At 43.8% G+C, this 21,857-nt stretch overlaps 1 protein-coding gene across 1 annotated transcript in view; it reads left to right on the forward strand.

Moving 5' to 3' along the window:
- Nucleotides 1-21,503, forward strand: part of LOC112250964 (glypican-1) — a 53,794-nt gene extending 32,291 nt beyond the window's left edge. Inside the window, exons 2-9 of the mRNA XM_024421538.2 lie at nt 5,603-5,761; nt 10,341-10,735; nt 14,510-14,675; nt 14,788-14,918; nt 15,036-15,176; nt 15,298-15,428; nt 19,404-19,579; nt 19,792-21,503. Coding sequence (XP_024277306.2) covers nt 5,603-5,761; nt 10,341-10,735; nt 14,510-14,675; nt 14,788-14,918; nt 15,036-15,176; nt 15,298-15,428; nt 19,404-19,579; nt 19,792-19,997 — 1,505 coding nt within the window. The 3' untranslated portion in view covers nt 19,998-21,503. The remainder of the gene's footprint in view (nt 1-5,602; nt 5,762-10,340; nt 10,736-14,509; nt 14,676-14,787; nt 14,919-15,035; nt 15,177-15,297; nt 15,429-19,403; nt 19,580-19,791) is intronic.
- The last annotated feature ends 354 nt before the right edge of the window (nt 21,504-21,857 follow it).

A 21,857-nucleotide genomic window follows, 5' to 3' on the forward strand; every position in this document is an offset into this window, starting at 1 on the left:
CCCATTAAATTGCTGGGAGATTATACGTGGAGTGTGCAACTTTCTTTATTTTGATAGTTTGTAGTTTATTTGCCGGTAGTCAGCACCTCCACACAAACTATTATTCTGGGTGTGCGCTAGCTCATGTTTTTTTTATCTACACTTTCCAAAATGGACATACCGTCACTGAATGGCCCCTCCCAGAGCCAAGGTGCCCGTAAAATGATGCAGCATTTAGAAATGACTCATGTCCTTTCCAGATGAAACTGTAGCCAGGGAGTAATGGGAGTGACGGTGTGTCTGGAGAGTGGAGATGTGGGGAGGAAGACAAAAGAGCGGCTACCATCTTAAAACAGTGGCCCACATCCCAGATACATGCTCAACAATCCCATTGAAATGATCTACGAGATGAGTCACATGAGATGGATTTGTATTGTTTACATTTTGATGTAACCTTTATTTAACTAGGAATATGCAGTGGTTTAAATGGAATCATTAATGCTGTGTTAGAGCCAATCTAATGTATATGTGTGGGCTGTAGAATAAGCTGCATGTACCGGTGGTTATGGGTCGAGATCTGCTGTTCTCAGATGGATTTCCAATACAGTTGTGAATAATATTCATGGGATGTAAAGTAGTGCATGGTTGTAAACTGGATCATTTTACACTGGTGCACACAGAGCAATAGAGAGAAAGAAAGATGGGGGACAACAGAGAAAGAATAGTTCAACTTGAACACATTGGTAGTGTCTGTGGATGGAGAGAGAAGGAGCAGTCTGGTAGAGACAGATGCAGAGTGACTGAACATCATTCATTATCCCTGTTACAGTATGATAGGGTGCAGAGAAATCTATATCAGTGTTCATTGTCATTATGTACTGTAACATAATGGCCTATATGGGACTGTGATCCACTGAATGGGCTGCATTTTATTTGTTTGTCACTGTAAGTGAATTAACTTTATAGCTCCTGCAGGATACCCAGTTTACATTACGAAGCAACGCTGGAACATTGTTAAGCCCCTTTACTGTAGTGAACATCCTTAACAGTCTAGTGACAACAAACATCTCTGTCAGGGTTTTCGCTGCTGGTCATTCGAGTCAAGTGCAGGAGAGCAGAGAATAGGTGATCAGGTGACTTTATTAGCCAAGAGCAACAAACAGACGGGAGCAAACAGCTACAACTCAATCCAACCGGCAAAAGTGACGAGCGTAAAATACCGTCAATAATATAATAATAAGGTTCACCAATAATTCCCCAAAAAGGGTACAGGCAATGCTCAGGGTGAAAAACCAGACTGGCGCAAAACAACAAACACAAAACAAAACAATTCCACACAAAGACATGGGGGCAACAGAGGAATATACAGTGGGGAGAACAAGTATTTCATACACTGCCGATTTAGCAGATTTTCCTACTTACAAAGCATGTAGAGGTCTGTAATTTTTTATCATAGGTACACTTCAACTGTGAGAGATGGAATCTAAAACAAAAATCCAGAAAATCACATTGTATGATTTTTAAGTAATTAATTTGCATTTTACTGCATGACATAAGTATTTGATACATCAGAAAAGCAGAACTTAATATTTGGTACAGAAACCTTTGTTTGCAATTACAGAGATCATACGTTTCCTTTAGTTCTTACTGATATATATGCAGTGTGATTAGGGAATGTAAACCAGGTGTGCGGGGAACAAGACAAAACAAATGGAACAATGAAAAATGGAGCGGCGATGGCTAGAAGGACGGTGACCTCGAACGCCACCCGAACAAGAAGAAGTCGTGACACTCTGCCTGTGGTGGAAATGTGTTTCCTCCATCCACAGATCAGTGGTTAATCCAAACACAATTAAATATATTAAAGTGGAATGGCAAATCCTCCAGTTGGATTTCTTTGCCTCTTCTAACCAAAGTTTCCAGTTAGTTAAGGTTAGACATTCTGAATGTCTTTTCCAGCCTTTTATTTCCCCTTCCAAGCATCTGACATGGCTTTCTTTTCAATCACTTTTGCATGGTTCCATTTAGGTAGTTTGTCACCAACAGACATGTGTAGGCTGGCCACAATCATCTGTCCAGACATTTAATTTCTGATTGCAGAAATGACAGCCATTAGAGATAGATGTGATATGGGATGGAGAGTGCAGGTTCATGGACAAATAGTCAAAGTCAACATTATCTTTCAACGGCTGTCCAATCTAGATTTGCTCGCTACATTTTCTGTGGAAGTCTTGCAGATTGTATTAGCCTCTATTACGTGTATGTTGTGCCTTTGACTGTGGCTGGCAGAGCTCTAATTGGCTATGAATGGGCTTTGATTCGATTAGTGTGACACAGGGGGCAAGGTTGGCCACCCCTCATCTCCCTCGGCAGTAATCTGTCTCTTGAATAAATGCTGTAAGTGGGCTGGACTCTCTCCCCGCACCTGCTCCCTCACATAGCCAGCCAGAGCCAGACCTGTTCTGTCTGTCTGTCGAACACTGAGCAGCAAACAGGATATAGCCCACTAGCCACTATAGCCAGGAACTACATACCCATTTTCAATCATACCCATCACAGATAATACATAGATAGGCCTAGAGCTTCTCTATATGGAGTGCCGAAGGTTACATATATATATAGCATTGTAAGGGATCTTCATAATGTAGGCATAGGTCTCAGGAACCTTGCTGTCTTACTGGTCCAATGAAAGATGTGATCCTATCTGCATACTGATGATGACTTCCTCGTTGTTATTCTGTGTGTCTGTCTTTGCATGTCTATGGATTAGGGAGGTGTGTCTGGGTGCTCAGGCATGTGTGTCCCTGTGTCCCTGGCTTGTATGAATGTGTGTGCACACGACAAATCTGATTTATCAGTCTTGTCTCTCCTTGTTCGCTGTCAGCAGTCATTGAAATGCAGGCCACACGCCTGCCCCCTGCTCGCTGACTAAAATGGACGAGCGCTCACGAGCTGGCCAGGAGATTAGATGTTTAATGGGATTTAAGCCTGTTCTTCTCTGCAAGACGCTAGGCCTACCAGAGACACACAATATGATTTCTACTGGAATCCCTCCATTGTGTTTTTACTGGTTCACACTTTGCGCTGCATATTAAATCACCTCAGAACAACCTGTTTGAAGTCTCGCTTCAGAAGCTATGCACTGTTTCAAAGTAAAGACATTTTAACACTTTGACACATGAGAGAGAGGCACGAGGAAGGAGTTTACGATAGGAGAATGCACAGTAAAAATGTCTGTCAAGTTAACAGTTCTGCCCTTCTCTTCTCTTTACACAGCATGATCACGATCAGGCTCAATCATCCCTTTTTTTTATCTCCTCTCAAAGTTGTTTGATTCGATATAAAGGATTGCAAATACTCCTCATGCCAGTGCCACATACCGTGCAGAAGACTACAGGAAAACAGACAGACTACTGCTTGACTACCACACAACTAGTGAGCTTCTTGGCACACAGATCCTATTTCCCTTCTCTAGAATTTTAAGATAAAAGAAGTGAGGAAATAAATAAATAAGTGAATAGAGATTTCTCTGCACTTTTCCCTCCTGCTGTAGTCAGGATTCATAAAAGATGCATGGATGTGATAGCATCTCTCGCTCCAGTTCCCGGGGCGGACAGCCAGGGCCAGGCAGAGGCAGGGCTTGAGCAGGGAACCCGTTTGTGAAGTGGCAGAGAGGGCTGGGGGGCAGACCACTCACCCCCATTCCCTCTACGCCTAACCCCCTCCTCAGGCTCACCCCCGCCTGCTTGGGGACTGGGGCTGCAGACTGCACTCTAAGCTGTCTGGCTCTTTCTCTCTTGTGTGTGTTTGTGTTTGTGTTGTGTGTGTGTGTGTGTGTGTGTGTGTGTGTGTGTGTGTGTGTGTGTGTGGAAAGGTATAGAAGAATTTAACAAGATTGTTTTTTGTGGAACTTGTCAGTAATACATATGGCAGCAAATACGCTTCATAGAAGATTCTTGTAATATCTGACTTATATTGGTGGTTAACATTTAGACACAACAGAAATGTTGTATGTATTATATAAAAAACATACAAGAGACATGTAAGCTAAGCCTTCTAAGGCACATGGGACATGCATGTTTCAAAGCACTTGCACTGTCTGATGTCATTGATACATGCAATGTGACACTTATTGAAAAAAGAAGCAAAGTCTGCCATGAGGAGGAGGAGGGAGGGGGGGTGAGGAGGAGAGGGAGAGGAGAGGGGGAGAGGAGGGCGGAGAGGAGGAGAGGAGGAGGAGGGGGAGAGGATGAGGAGAGAGGAGGACAGGAGGAGGAGGGGGAGAAGGAGGTGGAGATGGAGGAGAATAGGAGGAGGAGGAGGATAGGGAGGAGAGGAGGAAGGGGAGAGGAGGAGGAAGGGGAGAGGAGGAGGATAGGGAGAGGAGGAGGTGGAGAGAAGAGGAGGAGGGTGGAGGGGGAAGAGGAGGAGGAAAGGGATAGAGGGAGAGGAGGAGAAGGAGTGAAGAGTACAGGAGGGGGAGGACAGGAGGAGGGTAGGAGAATAGCAGGAGGGGAGGAGGAGGAGGATAGGGAGAAGAGGAGAGGAGGAGGGGTAGATGAGGAGGGGTAGATGATGAGGAGGAGGAGGAGGAGGAGGAAAGGGGAGGAGGAGAGACGAGGACAGGAGGAGGAGGACAGGTGGAGGAGGGGAGGAGGAGAGGGCGAGAAGGGGATGGCATGAGGAGGGGTAGAATGAGGAATGACCGATAGCAGCAGTGAATATATTTAGTTATTAAGTGGAGATTTCTCAACAATCAGTCTCACGATAGCACATTGGTATTAGTCTGTGACAAATACCAAAGCTTAACAGGGCGTGGCTTGGCTAAGACCCTGGATAGGAGACCAAAAGTGTAGTTGTAGGTAAACCAGCTGTCCAATAGGAAGTGCTTCCCAGCCTTAAACATGGAAACTCATAAATTAAAATGTATATACAAATGTTGTATTTTTCTTATAGTAATTCTCATGTTTTTTTATATGTTGAAAAACGTGAAACCTATAAGGAAAGCATTTATTTTGTAGAGGTTACATTCTCAGAACATACACTTTTCCTATAATATTCATATATGGTTCATATAATTCATGAATATTGTCTCAAATATGTCATACCATATCATGTATTCAATTGTGTATGTCACATAAGTTAACACATATACACCACGGACATATAAGGAAAAACATATCAAATCTTACCAGAGCCTTAGTAGATGACTTATTATATTTTTGTACAAATAATCTTCTTCTGCCATTCAAGAAGTAATCCCCTGTGGCTCAGTTGGTAGAGCATAGCACTTGCAATGCCAGGGTTGTGGGTTTGATTCCCACCAGAGACGAGCATGAAAATGTACAGAATGCATTCACTACTGTAAGTTACTTCAGATAGTTTGTTTTACATGTTAGTCAATTAGCAGATGCTCTTATCCAGAGTGAGTTACAGGAGCAATTAGGGTGAAGTGCTTTGCGCAAAGGCACATCGACAGATTTTTCACCTAGTCGGCTCAGGGATTCAAACCAGCAACCTTTCGGTTACTGGCGTAATGCTCTTAAGAGCCTCTCTAAAATCTACTCTTTAGTATTAAGTGGATAAAACCCTAAACATGTCCTCTCCTCTGTCTTGTCCCTAGGTGAGCACCTGCGGATCTGTCCCCAGGGGTACACCTGCTGTACCAGTGCCATGGAGGAGACCCTGTCCAACCTGAGTCGCAGGGAGTTTGAGGGGCTGGTCAGAGAGGCAGGACGCTCGCTACAGGCCTCCCTCAACACACAGTACAGGAGCTTCGACAGTGAGTAGCCACAGAGAACTCATACTCTTCTCTATACTGACAATACACACACAGATGCACGCACTTACACACAAACCCTCATAAAATGAACATGGGCATCTAATCTGTCTGTCAGTTGTTTAACGAGAGGATAGGGCAAGTGTTGACGTGGTCTCAGATAAATAAACAAACCAAATAAATGTCCACACGTCAGAAAGACACGCTGAGCTGTCAACCTGAAGGGGAAAGGAGGTCACTAGACATTGGGATAATAACACTAGACATTGGGATAATAACACTAGACATTGGGATAATAACACTAGACATTGGGATAATAACACTAGACATTGGGATAATAACACTAGACATTGGGATAATAACACTAGACATTGGGATAATAACACTAGACATTGGGATAATAACACTAGACATTGGGACAATAACACTAGACATTGGGATAGTAACACTAGACATTGGGATAATAACACTAGACATTGGGAATTGTGTATTTGTGTCAAAATGCTGATACTTCCTGACATTTCTTAAGCGCTGCCTGTCTTGACACCAGCCTCAAGTCTGTAGTTGCGTGCAATCTTTTCAACAACTGGATGACCTTGATAGTGTCCTTGACTTGTTCTGCGAATTTTGAAGACATTACTGCAATCTTTGACCCATCACTAATAAACTCTATTTATATAAATGAATCAAAATAGTCCTGAGGCTCCAGCTACAGTAGCACTATGGAGCCGGAGGATACTGTACCCAGATGACAGCAACTGATGACGCCTGAAACAAGGCTGTTTGCTCGGGAAAATAAATCTCCCACAAAGTAATCTGGACATCCATCCATCCATCTGATTAACATAAGATTAAAACAGGATGTGGGGATGATGGCATGCAGTCATATTTCCTGTCTTGATGGGCCCTAGCTGTCATCAGAGTGGTAGAGACAGAGACAGGTAGACATAGACAGGAGAGGGGAAGGTGGGCCGCTGGGAGACAGAGTTATGATTGGCTGTGGTAATGAGTCAGGGAACATAGTAGACATTGTGGTGTGGAAGAGGGAGGGGTGAAATGTGATAAGCTGGCCCCCCTCCTCTCCTCCACCCCATCTACCCCCACAGGCCGGGATGCTGGCCCTGCTAATGAGCATTTGACCCAATGAGGAGAGTGGCTGCCAGAAGCATCACATCACCACACATCAGAGTAATGAGACAGAGAGAGAGAGAGAGAGGGAGAGAAGGGCAGAGAAAGAGAAGGGTGAAGCAGGTAGGTAGTGGAAGAGAGAGGGACAGAACGAGGGAGAGGGGAATGATGGATTGATTAGAGTTAGTGGAGGGCGATATGGAGAAAGAGAGAAAAAAGAGAAAGTGAACAGGGAGGAGAGAATAAAGAGAAAGAGGGGTTGTGAAAGGGTATGGTGATATGAGTCAGGCAGTGTGTGTCAGATGGGGAGTTCCAGTACATTTTACTCCTGCTTTCTATACTTTCTAAATGGCTGGGCTGCTCTGATTTATGGAGTGAGATAAAATCAGTGTGACTGATATGTGTGACAGACGCCTTGGCAGAGTTAGCCTAGCTTAGCAACAGGAGGAAGGTGTGGGCCACACAACAACAAGGACACCGTCACACACAGGGGCTGGGCTGGCAGAACAGTATAGAGCAGGGTTTTCCAAACTCTATCCTGGGGACCCCAAGAAGTGCACGTTTTGTTTTTTGCCCTAGAACTACACAGCTGATTCAAATAATTAACTAATCAACTTGATTATTTGAATTAGCTGTGTAGTGCTAGGGCAAAAAACAAAACGTGAACCCCTTGGGGTCCCGAGGACCGAGTTTGGGAAACGCTGGTATAGAGCTAGTCCAGCTGCATACACAACCCCTGCCCCCTCCTCCTCTCCCTCAACATCAGGAGGTTACAGCCACAGAGACAGAGGGAGGCCAGATGTTGGTGAGGATGAAGCAATCCATCAAAGAGGAACCTAGAGCTACAGCTACATGAAGCAGCGATAGAGAGGGGAGGAAATGGAAGTGTGCAGGTGATGTTTCAAGTCCATTTGGTATGATTGCAGCTGTGTCTTCCGTAGACTACAGCAGATGAACAGGAGCAGTAGGTAGCAGCAGTAGCAGTACAAAACAGAGCAGCAGTAGGAGCAATAGAAATGGAATGAACATAAGCTCGAGGAGAGGAGTGGCGGTAAGAGTTGCATGGCCATCTGGTTGTGTTTAGGGTTGCCGGGCGTGGGCCCTGGACTCACTCAGCTAAATGCAGGTTTTTACTGCTTCTCCACAGCAGCAGCGGCACTCACAGGCCCCGGCTCCGGCCCTCCGCCTGTCTCCAGCATTCAATCCCTCAGATTAGCGGGATTGACAGAGATAGTCTCCCCTCCCTAACCCTCCCTCTACGGGGGTCAGCTCCAGCAACAGGGAGCAGCCCAGTCATTGTGTCAGCAGAATGGGAGGTTTTATTACATTCCCCCCTGACACTGTAACTCTCAGTATCCGCTGCTTTATTGGAAGGCCCGTTGTTATTTTTGCTTTTCTCTCTTCCTCTCACTTTACCCGCAAAGTGCTGTTATAACTGAACTGCAGCTGAGACAGTGCTCTACAGTTCTACGGTTGAGTTCCCAGGTTCTCACAGTGTCTATAGTTTGTTTGTCAGGCATGCTAGAATACTCCTCCTTGTTTGTCACATTGGGCCAAATCGATCTGCTTATTCCCACGCTCCCATTTATTTGTTTATTTACGTAGCACGAAAAGCTTACCCACTAAGCACAGACATAATTTCAACATCTAGTTTTGATTTACATTTGGTTGTGACTTCAGCCAGAAATCAACAATTAAATGTCACCATGTCAATGTATTTTGGATCAAAATTGGGTAAAAAAAAAAAGAAGAAAATCGTTTTCCACGTTGATTCAACGCCACGACTTTTTGGGGGTTTTTGATTTTTTTTCCACTTTTGATTCAACCAGTTTTTGCCCTGTGGGTAGTGCCTTTGGTTTTTGGAGAACACAAATCAATCATACGTCTGGGTGCCAAATGGGAGGACAGTTGGATCTGTACTTTACAGTCTAGCTAATCTGGGTGCTGATATTCAATTCAAATCAAATCAAATTTTATTTGTCACATGCGCCGGATACAACAGGTATTACAATACATCAACCTTACAGTGAAATGCTTACTTACGAGCTCCTAACCAACAATGCAGTTTTTTTTAAATGAGTAAGAATAAGAAACAATAGTGAGACTATACACAGGGGGTACCGGTACAGAGTCAATGTGCGGGAGCACCGGTTAGTTGAGGTAATATGTGTATGTAGGTAGAGTTATTAAAGTGACTATGCATAGATGATAACAACAAAGAGTAGCAGCAGCGTAAAAGAGAGGGGGGGCAATGCAAATAGTCTGGGTAGCCATTTTACTAGATGTTCTGGAGTCTTATGGCAATGGGGTAGAAGCTGTTTAGAAGCCTCTAGGGAGTTTTTCCTAGCCGCCGTGCTTCTACACCTGCATTGCTTGCTGTTTGGGGTTTTAGGCTGGGTTTCTGTACAGCACTTTGAGATATCAGCTGATGTACGAAGGGCTATATAAATACATTTGATTTGATTTGATTTTGGAACTAGACCTGATGTACTGGGTGATGTACTGGGCCATATGCACTACCCTCTGCAGTGCCTTGCGGTCGGATGCTGAGCAGTTGCCATACCAGGCAGTGATGCAACCAGTCAGGATGCTCTCGATGGTGCAGCTGTAGAACCTTTTGAGGATCTGAGGACCCATGACAAATCTTTTCAGTCTCCTGAGGGGGAATAGGTTTTGTTTTGCCCTCTTCACTACCTACTGTATATATGTGAGTTGGTGGTGATATGCTCACATTCTATGGGATCTACTGTACTTCAAGTAGTGGCCATTTAGCTGTACTTTATCTGAGCCTGTATTCACTTTGTGGGCAGAGGCCAGCAGCACTGGGAAGGCTAAGCTTGGTTTTGGGGGTTTGATGTCACACAATGCTTTGAATTGCCAACATACTGTACAGGAAAACTGACTAACTGCAGCCTCCATTTTGATTTGGGTGGAGAGGGGCGGCGCAGGGCGGCACAGTAGACCGGTACCGAGGCCCAGAAGGTGCTGTTTCTCCTGACCGACAGGTAGTGATGGAACTAATGGTGTAATGGCTGACAGCTGGAGACCAAACAGATGAAAAGAGAGGGAGAGAGGAAAAACAAAAAGGGTAAAGACAAAAAGGAAAGGAGAGAATGAAAGTAAGGGATAGAGTGTGAGGGGAAGAGGGGGAAGGGTTTATAAATGCAGGTAACCACTGTAGAATAGACCATAGGGCTGTAGCAGTCAAGTATCTAACTGCTATTGATCATCTCTTTTATCATCTCAGTGTTTGATTGGTCGGTCACCTCCAAAGATCACAGGTCACTTCCTGTTTGCACAAGTAAAGGAATGTCTCTCCTCTCGCTCTAGGCTCGCCAGGCCCTGTATTAAGGGGTCTGTGGAAAAGGCATTGACACGTTCTGCACCTGTCCAATAGGTAAAACGGACTATTCCAGTATTTGACTCCTCGTCTCTCTTTCTCATCTCTCCTCAGCGTACTTCACAGACCTCTTGAACAGATCCGAGCGTTCCCTTCAAGACTCCTTCCTGGCCACGCTGGGCTCTCTCTACTCCAAGAACGCCCCTGTGTTCCAGGACCTGTACGCTGACCTGCGTCGCTACTACCGTGGCTCCGCTGTCAACCTGGAGGAGACGCTCAACGACTTCTGGGCACGGCTGCTGGAGCGCCTGTTCAAGGTCTCCTCCCTCCCGCAGTACACCCTCACTGACGACTACCTGGAGTGTGTGGCCAAGCAAACGGAGACCCTGCGGCCCTTTGGGGACGTCCCCCGTGACCTCAAGCCCAAGGTCACCAGGGCCTTCGTGGCGGCGCGGTCATTCGTCCAGGGCTTGACTGTCAGTGGGGAGGTGGTCCGCAAAGTCTCCCAGGTACTGTTATAGTAGAGACCTGTGCTGTTTCACGTGTTGCTAACGCTGAGAAATATGGCAGTGCTTTTTATTCCTGATATTACCACCTCACATCCACCACACCGTCAACCATTAAACACCCTGCACACACATAAACGCTGTCAACTAGTTGAAATTGGGATTGTTATGTAAATCACAGAGTAAGTTCCTTGCGTAAATCTGTCACAGAAAGAAAATGCCCTGGGTGTGTCATTTTCACCCCTAGGCAGTGTGTTTAACCTTGGTTACCCTGGTGAAAACATATGCATACTGTAGATGGATAGAGCACATTAAGGGGCTTGCCTCAGTAGGGGCGTGCCTCAGTAGGGCGTGCCACAGTAGGGGCTTGTCTCTGTAAGGGCTTGTCTCAGTAGGGGCGTGCCTCAGTAGGGATGGGTAAAGGGCTGCTGTGCATTGCCCCAGCAACAGGGTGTCTGAGGGGCGGATGAAACATGTAGCGAGGCTAGCTTAAAAACCATTTCCCATCAGGAGTGAATTACAAAGAAACCTGGCCCCTCCGACCCCTGTCCCTGTTCCTTCAGCCACAGTCTACTGGCCGACTACTTGGCCAGTCTACATTTAGCCTTTATTGGATGAAAGTAAGGCATTTTAGGGACATGTCTCTATCTCTTTGGATGGTAGCAGTGGAACGTGCCCAGTGCCTGTTTCATATGACAACTTTTATGATGCTTTTATTGGTATAGAGAATCACAAAAGCACATTCTTGGAGAGAGGAAGGAGCCTTTGAGAAATGTTTAGGTTTTATGTTCATTTAAATGTAACATTAATATGAAAGTACGTTTAGCCTACAAATATCTAATGTGTAATCTGTTGTGTCTTTTAGTGGATCGATGTGTATTTTTGCGTTACGTATCGAACGTGTATTTTTGCGTTACTTATCGAACATACACAAGCTATTTACACAAACACCAGAGAGGGCAATAGCCACGTACAGGAATCCTGTGGGCTCTCACTCCCTTCTTCCTAAAAATAACCACCATTTCAAACCGCTCTTTATGTTGGCACAAAGAGGCCGGAGTCTGGCCCATTTAAATACAGACTTTATTTACAGCACGGTGCCACCAGCTTTACAAGTTTTAAATAGAACACAGGGAGAGGGAGATAGAAGTGGAGAGGAGGAGGTATAGAGAGATGAAAGGGAGTGTGTGAGAGAACCTGAGAGAGAGGATCTGTGAGAGAGAAAGAGAGTGAGAGAGAGACAGAGGGAGCAAGAGAAAGAGCATGTGGATGGATGGAATAATCCCTTTGAGCTATGGTTGATTACTGTTGTTACTGTCAGTGACAGTGGCTGATGTAACAGTATGGCATCATGGGTGTCTGTCCTGTCACTGATCTTAATTTATCAGCACCATTACCTGTCCGCTCTGCTCCACTCCACCTCCTGTTGTCACACTGTAGGAGATTTAACACTGTGGGATGATGTCACAATCGATTGGTGACATTCGGACGTATTAGGAAGCTGGTTGTCTGTGTACATTAAGCCCTGTTGATGGGTTCCTGTGAAGTCTGTTAATACAAGGACCGGTTGTAATGACACCGCTTTAATCTTGTTAGCTGTTCAGTCTCCTTGTGAAGTTCTTAATGGTCTCCCATTCTAGACAGCATAAGCTCGCTCTTATCCTTTTAAGGAGCTACATTTGAAGCTGCATTCTGGGAAAATGACATGGTCCTCCTCCGAATGCTTTAATAGTGCGAGATTATTCTTGGAAATGATAGCCAACTCTTATAACATTTAGCATCCTTTAGGAAACATCTACACCAACATATCCATTTATCTATCCCTTACCGAACCCCTCTTATGCATTAGCTGCATGGTATTGTTGCTGTTTCATGTTGCAAAATACGCACTACATAATCATAATCAATACATGATAATCATGATCATAGTACATGTTTTAACCACACATATACAGTGGGGCCCTTAAATTATTGACACTGTTGATAAAGATGAGTGATAATGACTCTATAAAATAAATCATCCCAATACTGAGCTATGTGCATGTTCAAAAACAATTAGAAAGTACAGTGGGGCAAAAAGGTATTTAGTCAGCCATCAATTGTGCAAGTTCTCCCACTTAAAAATATGAGAGAGGCCTGTCATTTTCATCATAGGTACACTTCAACTATGACAGATACAATTTGAAAATAAGTATTTGGTCAATAACCAAAGTTTATCTCAATACATTGTTATATAACCTTTGTTGGCAATGACAGAGATCAAACGTTTTCTGTAAGTCTTCACAAGGTTTTCACACATTATTGCTGGTATTTTGGCCCATTCCTCCATGCAGATCTCCTCTAGAGCAGTGATGTTTTGGGGCTGTTGCTGGGCAACACGGACTTTCAACTGCCTCCAAAGATTTTCTATGGGGTTGAGATCTGGAGACTGGCTAGGCCACTCCAGGACCTTGAAATGCTTCTTACGAAGCCACTCCTTCGTTGCCCGGGCGGTGTGTTTGGGATCATTGTCATGCTGAAAGACCCAGCAACGTTTCATCTTCAATGCCCTTGCTGATGGAAGGAGGTTTTCACTCAAAATCTCACAATACATGGCCCTATTCATTCTTTCCTTTACACGGATCAGTCGACTTGGTCCCTTTGCAGAAAAACATCCACAAAGCATGATGTTTCCACCCCCATGCCTCACAGTAGGTATTGTGTTCTTTGGATGCAACTCGGCATTCTTTGTCCTCCAAACACGACGAGTTGAGTTTTTCCCAAAAAGTTCTATTTTGGTTTCATCTGACCATATGACATTCTCCCAATCTTCTTCTGGATCATCCAAATGCTCTCTAGCAAACATCAGATGGGCCTGGACATGTACTGGCTTAAGCAAGGGGACACGTCTGGCACTGCAGGATTTGAGTCCCTGGCGGCGTAGTGTGTTACTGATAGTAGGCTTTGTTACTTTGGTCCCAGCTCTCTGCAGGTCATTCACTAGGTCCCCCCGTGTGGTTCTGCGATTTTTGCTCACCGTTCTTGTGATCATTTTGACCCCACGGGGTGAGATCTTGCGTGGAGCCCCAGATCGAGGGAGATTATCAGTGGTCTTGTATGTCTTCCATTTCCTAATAATTGCTCCCACAGTTGATTTCTTCAAACCAAGCTGCTTACCTATTACAGATTCAGTCTTCCCAGCCTGGTGCAGGTCTACAATTTTGTTTCTGGTGTCTTGGCCATAGTGGAGTTTGGAGTGTGACTGTTTGAGGTTGTGGACAGGTGTCTTTTATACTGATAACAAGTTCAAACAGGTGCCATTAATACAGGTAACGAGTGGAGGACAGAGGAGCCTCTTAAAGAAGAAGTTGCAGGTCTGTGAGAGCCAGAAATCTTGCTTGTTTGTAGGTGACCAAATACTTATTTTCCACCATAATTTGCAAATAAATAAATAAAAAATCCTACAATGTGATTTTCTGGATTTTTTTTCTTCTAATTTTGTCTGTCATAGTTGAAGTGTACCTATGATGAAAATTACAGGCCTCTCTCATCTTTTTAAGTGGGAGAACTTGCACAATTGGTGGCTGACTAAATACTTTTTTGCCCCACTGTATATTATTTATACTAATGCAATTGCTTTGAGAAAGAGAGTTTAACAAGTTATATTTATTTTCGCAAAAAGGTAGGAGTCAATTATTTATACCTCTAAAGAGTCTTATAAATAATGTAGTCTCATTACTCCTCACAGTTAAAAAGATGCAAAGCTCCTTGATGATGATGTTGGGTGTGCCCCTCCAGGTTCCTCTGAGCCCAGAGTGTACCCGTGCTATGATGAAGCTTGTGTACTGCCCCCACTGTAGAGGCCTGGCCTCCGTCAAGCCCTGTGCCAACTACTGCAGAAACGTCATGAAGGGCTGCCTTGCCAACCAGGCCGACCTGGACACCGAGTGGCAGAACCTCGTCGGTGAGAGAAACACACGTGCACTCACACATGCCCGCACACACACAACACACACAAATAAGCACACACTCTCACAGTCTTTTCCTTGATTCTCTTCCCTGTCTCTATTGTCCAGACACCATGCTGCAGGTGGCGTCTAGTTTCAGTGCTGACCCCAGTGTGGATGTGGTCATCTACTCCCTCCCCATCCGCATCTCAGAGGCCATCCTCTACATGCAGGAGAACACAGAGGTCTTCACCAGCAAGGTCAGTTCAACCAGCACCAAACCCTGACTAAACCTTCTCACTCCCACTCATGGCCCATTCTCTTCAGTGTTAGATGTGTGTCTAAAGGTGTGGGTTTCATTGTGTGTTTGGTGGTAGGTGTTCCAGGCCTGTGGGACCCCCAGGGTGGCAGACACACAGAGCTCAGGGTCTGAGGAGAGAAAGAAGAGAGTGAACCCTGCCAGCACCGCAATGGAGTACAAACCCAGCCCCACCGTAGGGGTCCCACTGGAGATGCAGGTGTGTGTGTCATTAGAACTGCAGGACATCCTCTCTGTCTTGTGTGTGTGTGTGTGTGTGTGTGTGTGTGTGTGTGTGTGTGTGTGCGCTGAGTATTCAAACTATGTCTTATCTCTCCTAGATATCTGATGTGTCCAGTAAGCTGCGGGAGATGCAGCAGTACTGGGTCCAGCTGCCAGCTGCTCTGTGCAATAGTAAAGTGGCAGCAGGAGCAGCTGGTGACAAGTGCTGGAATGGCATGACCAAGGCCAGGTATGATGAGCACTTGTCCAGTATTTTAGCTGTCTGGCAGAGACAGACTGTTAATGACACATTGTCAACAGTAATATGTAGAATATCATCCCCTAAACATAGTATACTATTCCTCCTCACCTGTCTGAGAACATCTGTACTGTGTTGGATGTGAATTGCTCAGGTAACCCTGAGATGCACTTTAGAACCAGGATGAACATGCTAACCATTCACACAACAGCAGACAGTGCACAGAGACACAGCACTGCCTATTAGTCATGTAACACTCTCTCTGGTTAGAGTGTATCCCCCAAGACCCTCTGTATCTCAGTCTGAAATGGCCTCCCTTTCCCCTCACCCCCTTTCATGCTATTCAAATAAATAGATTATTGAGCAGTTTACCTCCCTTTCTGCAGTGCCACAACTCCTCCCTTATTGGATTGAGATTGGGCAATTTGATTTATAGTGGGCTGTTGACTCTGAAATATGTGACAGACTATGTCATAAAAAATGTATGTACTTGTGGGTTCATGGGCGTGTTTGTGATAGTTTTTCAAGCAGCATCGGACACTGATATAAACGTGTGAGGGTGTGTGAGTTTGTGCATAAATGTGTGTAGCTAGATTTACATCCAATTGGCAACAGATTTTCATGCGAATATTCTAAAATCCACATAAAGAAAATCTGCACATTTTCCCACCAGTGGTGTATTTCCACCAAACTGACTTGTTGCGGATAAAAATCAGTGCGTGATGACATAGTGCACACAAAATGTTTTCATGTACCGAATAAAAATCGAATGTTGAATATGTTTCCAACACATTTTCAACTCTAACAATAGTTTTTTTCACAAAAACTATAGCAAATGTGCCCACTTTGGTCTTGGCACATGCACTCCAGCCAACAGCTCGCTGATACAGTGCAGGTAGGCTGTGCAGGTAGGCTGTGCAGGTAGGCTGTGCAGGTAGGCTGTGCAGGTAGGCTGTGCAGGTAGGCTGTGCAGGTAGGCTGTGCAGGCTGTGCAGGTAGGCTGTGCAGGTAGGCCAGTCTACATTATGATTATTATGGAAAAGCACAAGAATATTTTTATTTGTCAAACGGCAGCCAAGCATCAATGATCATTTCACCAGAATAAGACCCTTGATATTTATTGTAACTGAGCATCAAGCTCATCACCGTGCACTTTCACCACCCTGTGAAGTTCATCATAACTTATTTCATCTGTAGCCTAATAAACTGCATGCTTTCCCGAGTTGTAGTGGGTGGACCACACACCATGTCATCGTGTGACTCCAAGTTTACCTCTATATGAAGGTTATTATATCAATATTTCAAATCAAAATGTATTGGTCGCATACACATATTTAGCAGGTGGGTTTGCAGGTGTAGATAAATGCTTGTGTACCTCGCTCCAACAGTGCAGTAATATCTGACAATAAACAACGCCATTTCTCACATAATTCATTTGACAGACTATCCCACCATGTTGAATGAAGAAATGATCTATCAAATTGTACAGCAACGTCTTGCTTCCATCACACCTGTCGTGATACGGTATGTAGCGCTTAATTTGTAAATCGGGAACACACAGTGAGCGCGAGAGGGGGTTATCCAGTGGACTCGAGGTACCGGAACGCATGAGAAAAACAGTGACAAACATAACGTAGCAGCAGCGCAGCAGACCAAGTATCCTACTATCTATTGGGGTGCAACTGACAGCGTTCTCTAAGGTGCTGATTCATTCAAAGCATTTTAGACGTTACTGTAGAACACCCGCCATACGTATAGCCTATAGTATGCCCACATACTAGATTATAGCCCTGGGGTTTACACAAATCCAACATTTCTTACAAGCTTAATTTTCAAGACATCAATGTACAGCAACATTTTTAGACGGCTGTGATAGGAGAAAACTGAGGATGGGTCAACAACATTGTAGTTACTTCACAATACTAACCTAAATGACAGAGTGAAAAGAAGGAAGATTGTACAGAATAAAAAATATCCCGAAATATGCATCCTGTTTGCAACAAGGCACTTAAGTAATTCTGCAAAAAATGTGACAAAGAAACAAACTTTTTGTCCTGAATACAAAGCATTATGTTTGGGGCAAATCCAACACATCACTGAGTACCACTTTTCATGTTTTCAATCATTGTGTTGGCTGCATCATGTTATGGGCATCTGCTAGGACTATGGAGTTTTTTGTTGTTGTTGTTGGATAAAACAGAATACAGGACAGGCAAAATCCTAGAGGAAAACCTGGTTCAGTCTGCTATCCAACAGACACTGGGAGATGAATTAACCTTTCAGCAGGATAATAACGTAAAACACAAAGCCAAATCTACACTGTTGCTTACCAAGGCAACATTGAATGTTCCTGAGTGGCCCAGTTACAGTTTTGACTTAAAGTGTCTTGAAAATCTATGGCAAGTCTTAAAAATGGCTGTCTAGCAATGATCAAATTGACAGAGCTTGAAGAATTTAAAAAATAATAATGGTCAAATATTGTACAATCCAGGTGTGCAAAGCTCTTAGAGACTTACCCAAAGATACTGTAATTGTACTTGTAATTGCCGCTGAAGGTAAAGGTGCCTCTAATTGCCGCTAAAGGTGCTTCAGCAAAGTATTTACTCAGGGTTGTGGATACTTATGTAAATGAGATATTACTGTATTTAATTTGTAATACATTTGCAAAAATGTCTAAAAACATGTTTTCACTTTGTCATTATCGGTTATTGTGTGTAGATATTGTGTGTAAAAAAATCAATTGAATACATTTTGAATTCAGGCTGTATCACAACAAAATGTGGAATAAGTCAAGGGGTACAGTAGGAATACTTTCTGAAGACACTGTAAATCATTGATGGAAACGTGGTTAGAGATGCTGAAATATTGAAATTTGTGACAGGTCAGGACATAAAAATGCAACTCCAAGGCAATGGGCCATTAATAATGCATGTAGGGCTCAGTGTGCTGTATCGCTAGCTCAGCCGTAAGCAGAAAGTGATATGCGTAAATTACAGGTTAACAGGCATCAAGTATAGCTATTCAAGCTACAGGTAACTGCCAAAATAATGGAAACACTTGAGTAAATGAGGGATACAAAGTATATTGAAAGCGGTTGCTTCTACAAAGATGTGGTTGCTGAGTTAATTAAGCAATTAACATCCCATCACGCTTAGGGTCATGTATAAAAAATCTGGGCAGGCCGTTATTTTGGCTACCAAATTTACTGTATGCCCATAGGATGACAATGCCCCCATTCACATGACACGAGTGGTCACTGAATGGTTTGATGAGCATGAAAACGATGTAATCCATATGCCATTGTTGTCTCAGCCACCAGATCCCAACCCATTTTAACACTTATGGTAGATTCTGGAGTGGCGCCTGGGACAGCGTTCTCCACCACCATCAACAAAACACCAAATTATGGAATTTCTCGTGGAAGAATGTCGCTTCTCTCCAATAGTTCCAGATGCTTGTAGAATCTATGCCAAGGTGCATTGAAGCTGTTCTGTATCATGTTGGCCCAATACCCTATTAAGATGGTTTATGTTGGAGTTTCCTTTATTTTGGCAGTTACCTGCATATATACACTATATACTGTATGAGTGTGGGATTTTCCATCCAATACTGTGACCAAAGCAATGTAGTCCAGTGGAGGAGACGGGAGCCTAGAGGATAGATACAGTAGAGAAGATGAGGAGAGACTGAGACAGATAGACAGACACATCAAAAGGTTGACAAATCAATAACTGGTGAAATCGATAGACTAAATCCCCGAAGGAAAATGGATTTGTCCAAAAATAAATACCCAGCGATAAAAACATAACCCACAAAATTCTACTTGCCGTACATCTCCTTAATGGTCCAAAGCCACATTCAAATAAAGGCCTAGTCCCAGAGCTTTGTCATCCTAATGCAATGTAGTACCACAGAAATGCAACCGTGTTGCCTGCTAAGTGACGTATTGATGTGTTCTGTGTCCAGGTATCTTCCTGAGGTGATGGGTGACGGCCTGGCCAGCCAGATCAATAACCCTGAGGTGGAAATTGACATCACCAAGCCAGACATGACTATCCGCCAGCAAATCATGCAGCTGAAGATCATGACCAACCGGCTGAGGAACGCCCTCAACGGCAACGACGTGGACTTCCAGGATGCCAGTGAGTGACGGGTGGGGGAGGAGGGCTGATGGAGGAGGAAGGAAGGGCTGAGACTATAGTAGACAGTGGGTTAGAGAGTATGGGATATTGGTTTGGGGATGGGGGGGTAATGGATGTATAGGTTAGAGTTGGGAGTGCAGAAACATCTTGAAAAGCTTGGGACTCACTGATATCCTCATTTCAATTAACAAATGCCTTTCCCTTGTCCCCAGGTGATGACATCAGCGGTTCAGGAAGTGGAATGTGTACAGGCGAGTCATGTGCTCGTAGCGGACCTCGTGTCATTGTGCCCAAAACAGACAGCACCAGATACTACAATCCTCCTGAGAACAAGAAGGTGAAGGGCACAGGAACCCAGACCCACCCCTCTATCCTCCTCCCCCTGCTCTCATTGGCCACACTGCTGCTCAGGCGATAATGAACAGGTGGTGCATCCAATTGAGACTGTGTTTTGAGATGGAATAGAAGAGGAAAAATGGGCGATTGGTGGGTAACTTTGCCAAATAGGAAAGGATTGTCATTGAATAAATGGACTACCTTTTATTTTGATGAGAAAAAAACAAAGAACATTAATATTCCTTGTTTTTTTGTTGCTTGTTTATATTTTTTTAATGTGGCAAGTAGAGCTGGTCTTTGGCTTATTTTTATTGTTTCTATGCTTGGGTGGTGAACAAGGATGGTTCACATGCTAGATGTGATGTTTGGATGCCACAGGCTTCTTAGTGAATATGCCATTCTAATGTAAAGTCAATGTGATCTTGTTGCAATGTTCTAGCAATGCCAATAACAGCGATGTTGTGAGAACACTGTGAAAGCCGGTTTGGTGCGTATCTACAGTATGCTCATCCAACACATTAGTTTGTTTTTTTACTCAATCACAGTGACAAGGGAATGTGGATCTCTCAAGTATCTATTACATAACAAAATTATGGTTTATTGTAAAACCCTTGCATCAATAGCACATTAATTAACACAGCAGCAGTGACATATCTATCTTAATTTGACCTTCTCACAAAAGGACAATAATCTTGTAGCAACAGGAAATGTGAATTATTATGTGGATTATAATTAATATACATTTTTGTAGGGGTGGATACATTTTTTTCATTAGGGCAAATCAAGTCTGACATTTTAAAGTGGAAATTACAAACTTTAGAAGCCTTTTAAAAACTCTTAAGTTTGCATTTCCTGCTGCACAGGGACATTCTCTGTGATAACAGAGTGATTAAATGAAGATAGGAGATCTGTAGGTCTGTGAAAGCAGGTGGGTATAGTATAACAATCTAGCCGTTCTCTATTGAAGGACTGTAGAAAGCCGCTTCCGTCATATTAGGCCTGGAAGCCTCTCTGTGTCTGATATTTTATTTGATCAATCTGGTCTTCAAACTTCTAAAATCCACCATTCTGTTAGCAGTCAAGGTGACGCACAGCTCACTTAGCCCGCAACACACAGAGTATACACACTTCAAAATAAGCCCAACACGCATACAGATCACAAGAAGAATTTTAAGCATAGCCGTTGGTTAGTGTTGTTCACTCAACACATCCTGACTACCCGTCAAAAAAAGGAGAGGTGCAGCTTTTTATACATATTTCCTATCTTGTAATATGATGTAATCTATTATCACTAAACCAAATTTAGGGGTTTGAACCTTCCCCGCCTGCCATATGCACAGTTGACTACAGCTGGATGTGGAGAAGGAATGCCTTGACTAAATCACTGTCACACGTTCTCCAAACGTTGCTAGAATGTTCCAGGCAGCACAGTGACATTGTAATGAAGGTGTAGTCAGTGATGGGAGTGCATTGTTGTTGGAGCTGGCTCATGTTCCCTCCGTCACACACAGGAGGACAATTTCAAAGTGTCTGTGTGTGTGTACAGTTACAGTCTGTCATAGCAGAGAATAAATCTGATGTAGTGGCATATTGTGTATGTATGGCCAATAGTGATTAAATTATAAATGGTTGGGGGTGAGACATCCAGACAGTACGTGGATGCTAGAATGGAGAAGATCTGGTGACACAGTGTCCGTTAATGTAACACAGTGTATATGTCAATGTACTGGTGTACGGTATGTAAGTGTGTGAGTGCCTGTCTTTGACTTTGTGTAAAACTGTGTGTGAGACTGTTTGACTGCCTGCATATAGAGGCACAGCATGAATGGATGCATGTAGAATGCATGTTTTAAGACTGTGTGAATACAGCTTCTGATTTCCCAGGAGAGAAACATTGAAAACTGAACTAAAAGAAACGTAAACAGAATACAGAGCATGATTG

This window comes from Oncorhynchus tshawytscha, linkage group LG05, assembly GCF_018296145.1.
Source record: "Oncorhynchus tshawytscha isolate Ot180627B linkage group LG05, Otsh_v2.0, whole genome shotgun sequence".
Classification (NCBI taxonomy): Eukaryota; Metazoa; Chordata; class Actinopteri; order Salmoniformes; family Salmonidae; genus Oncorhynchus; species Oncorhynchus tshawytscha.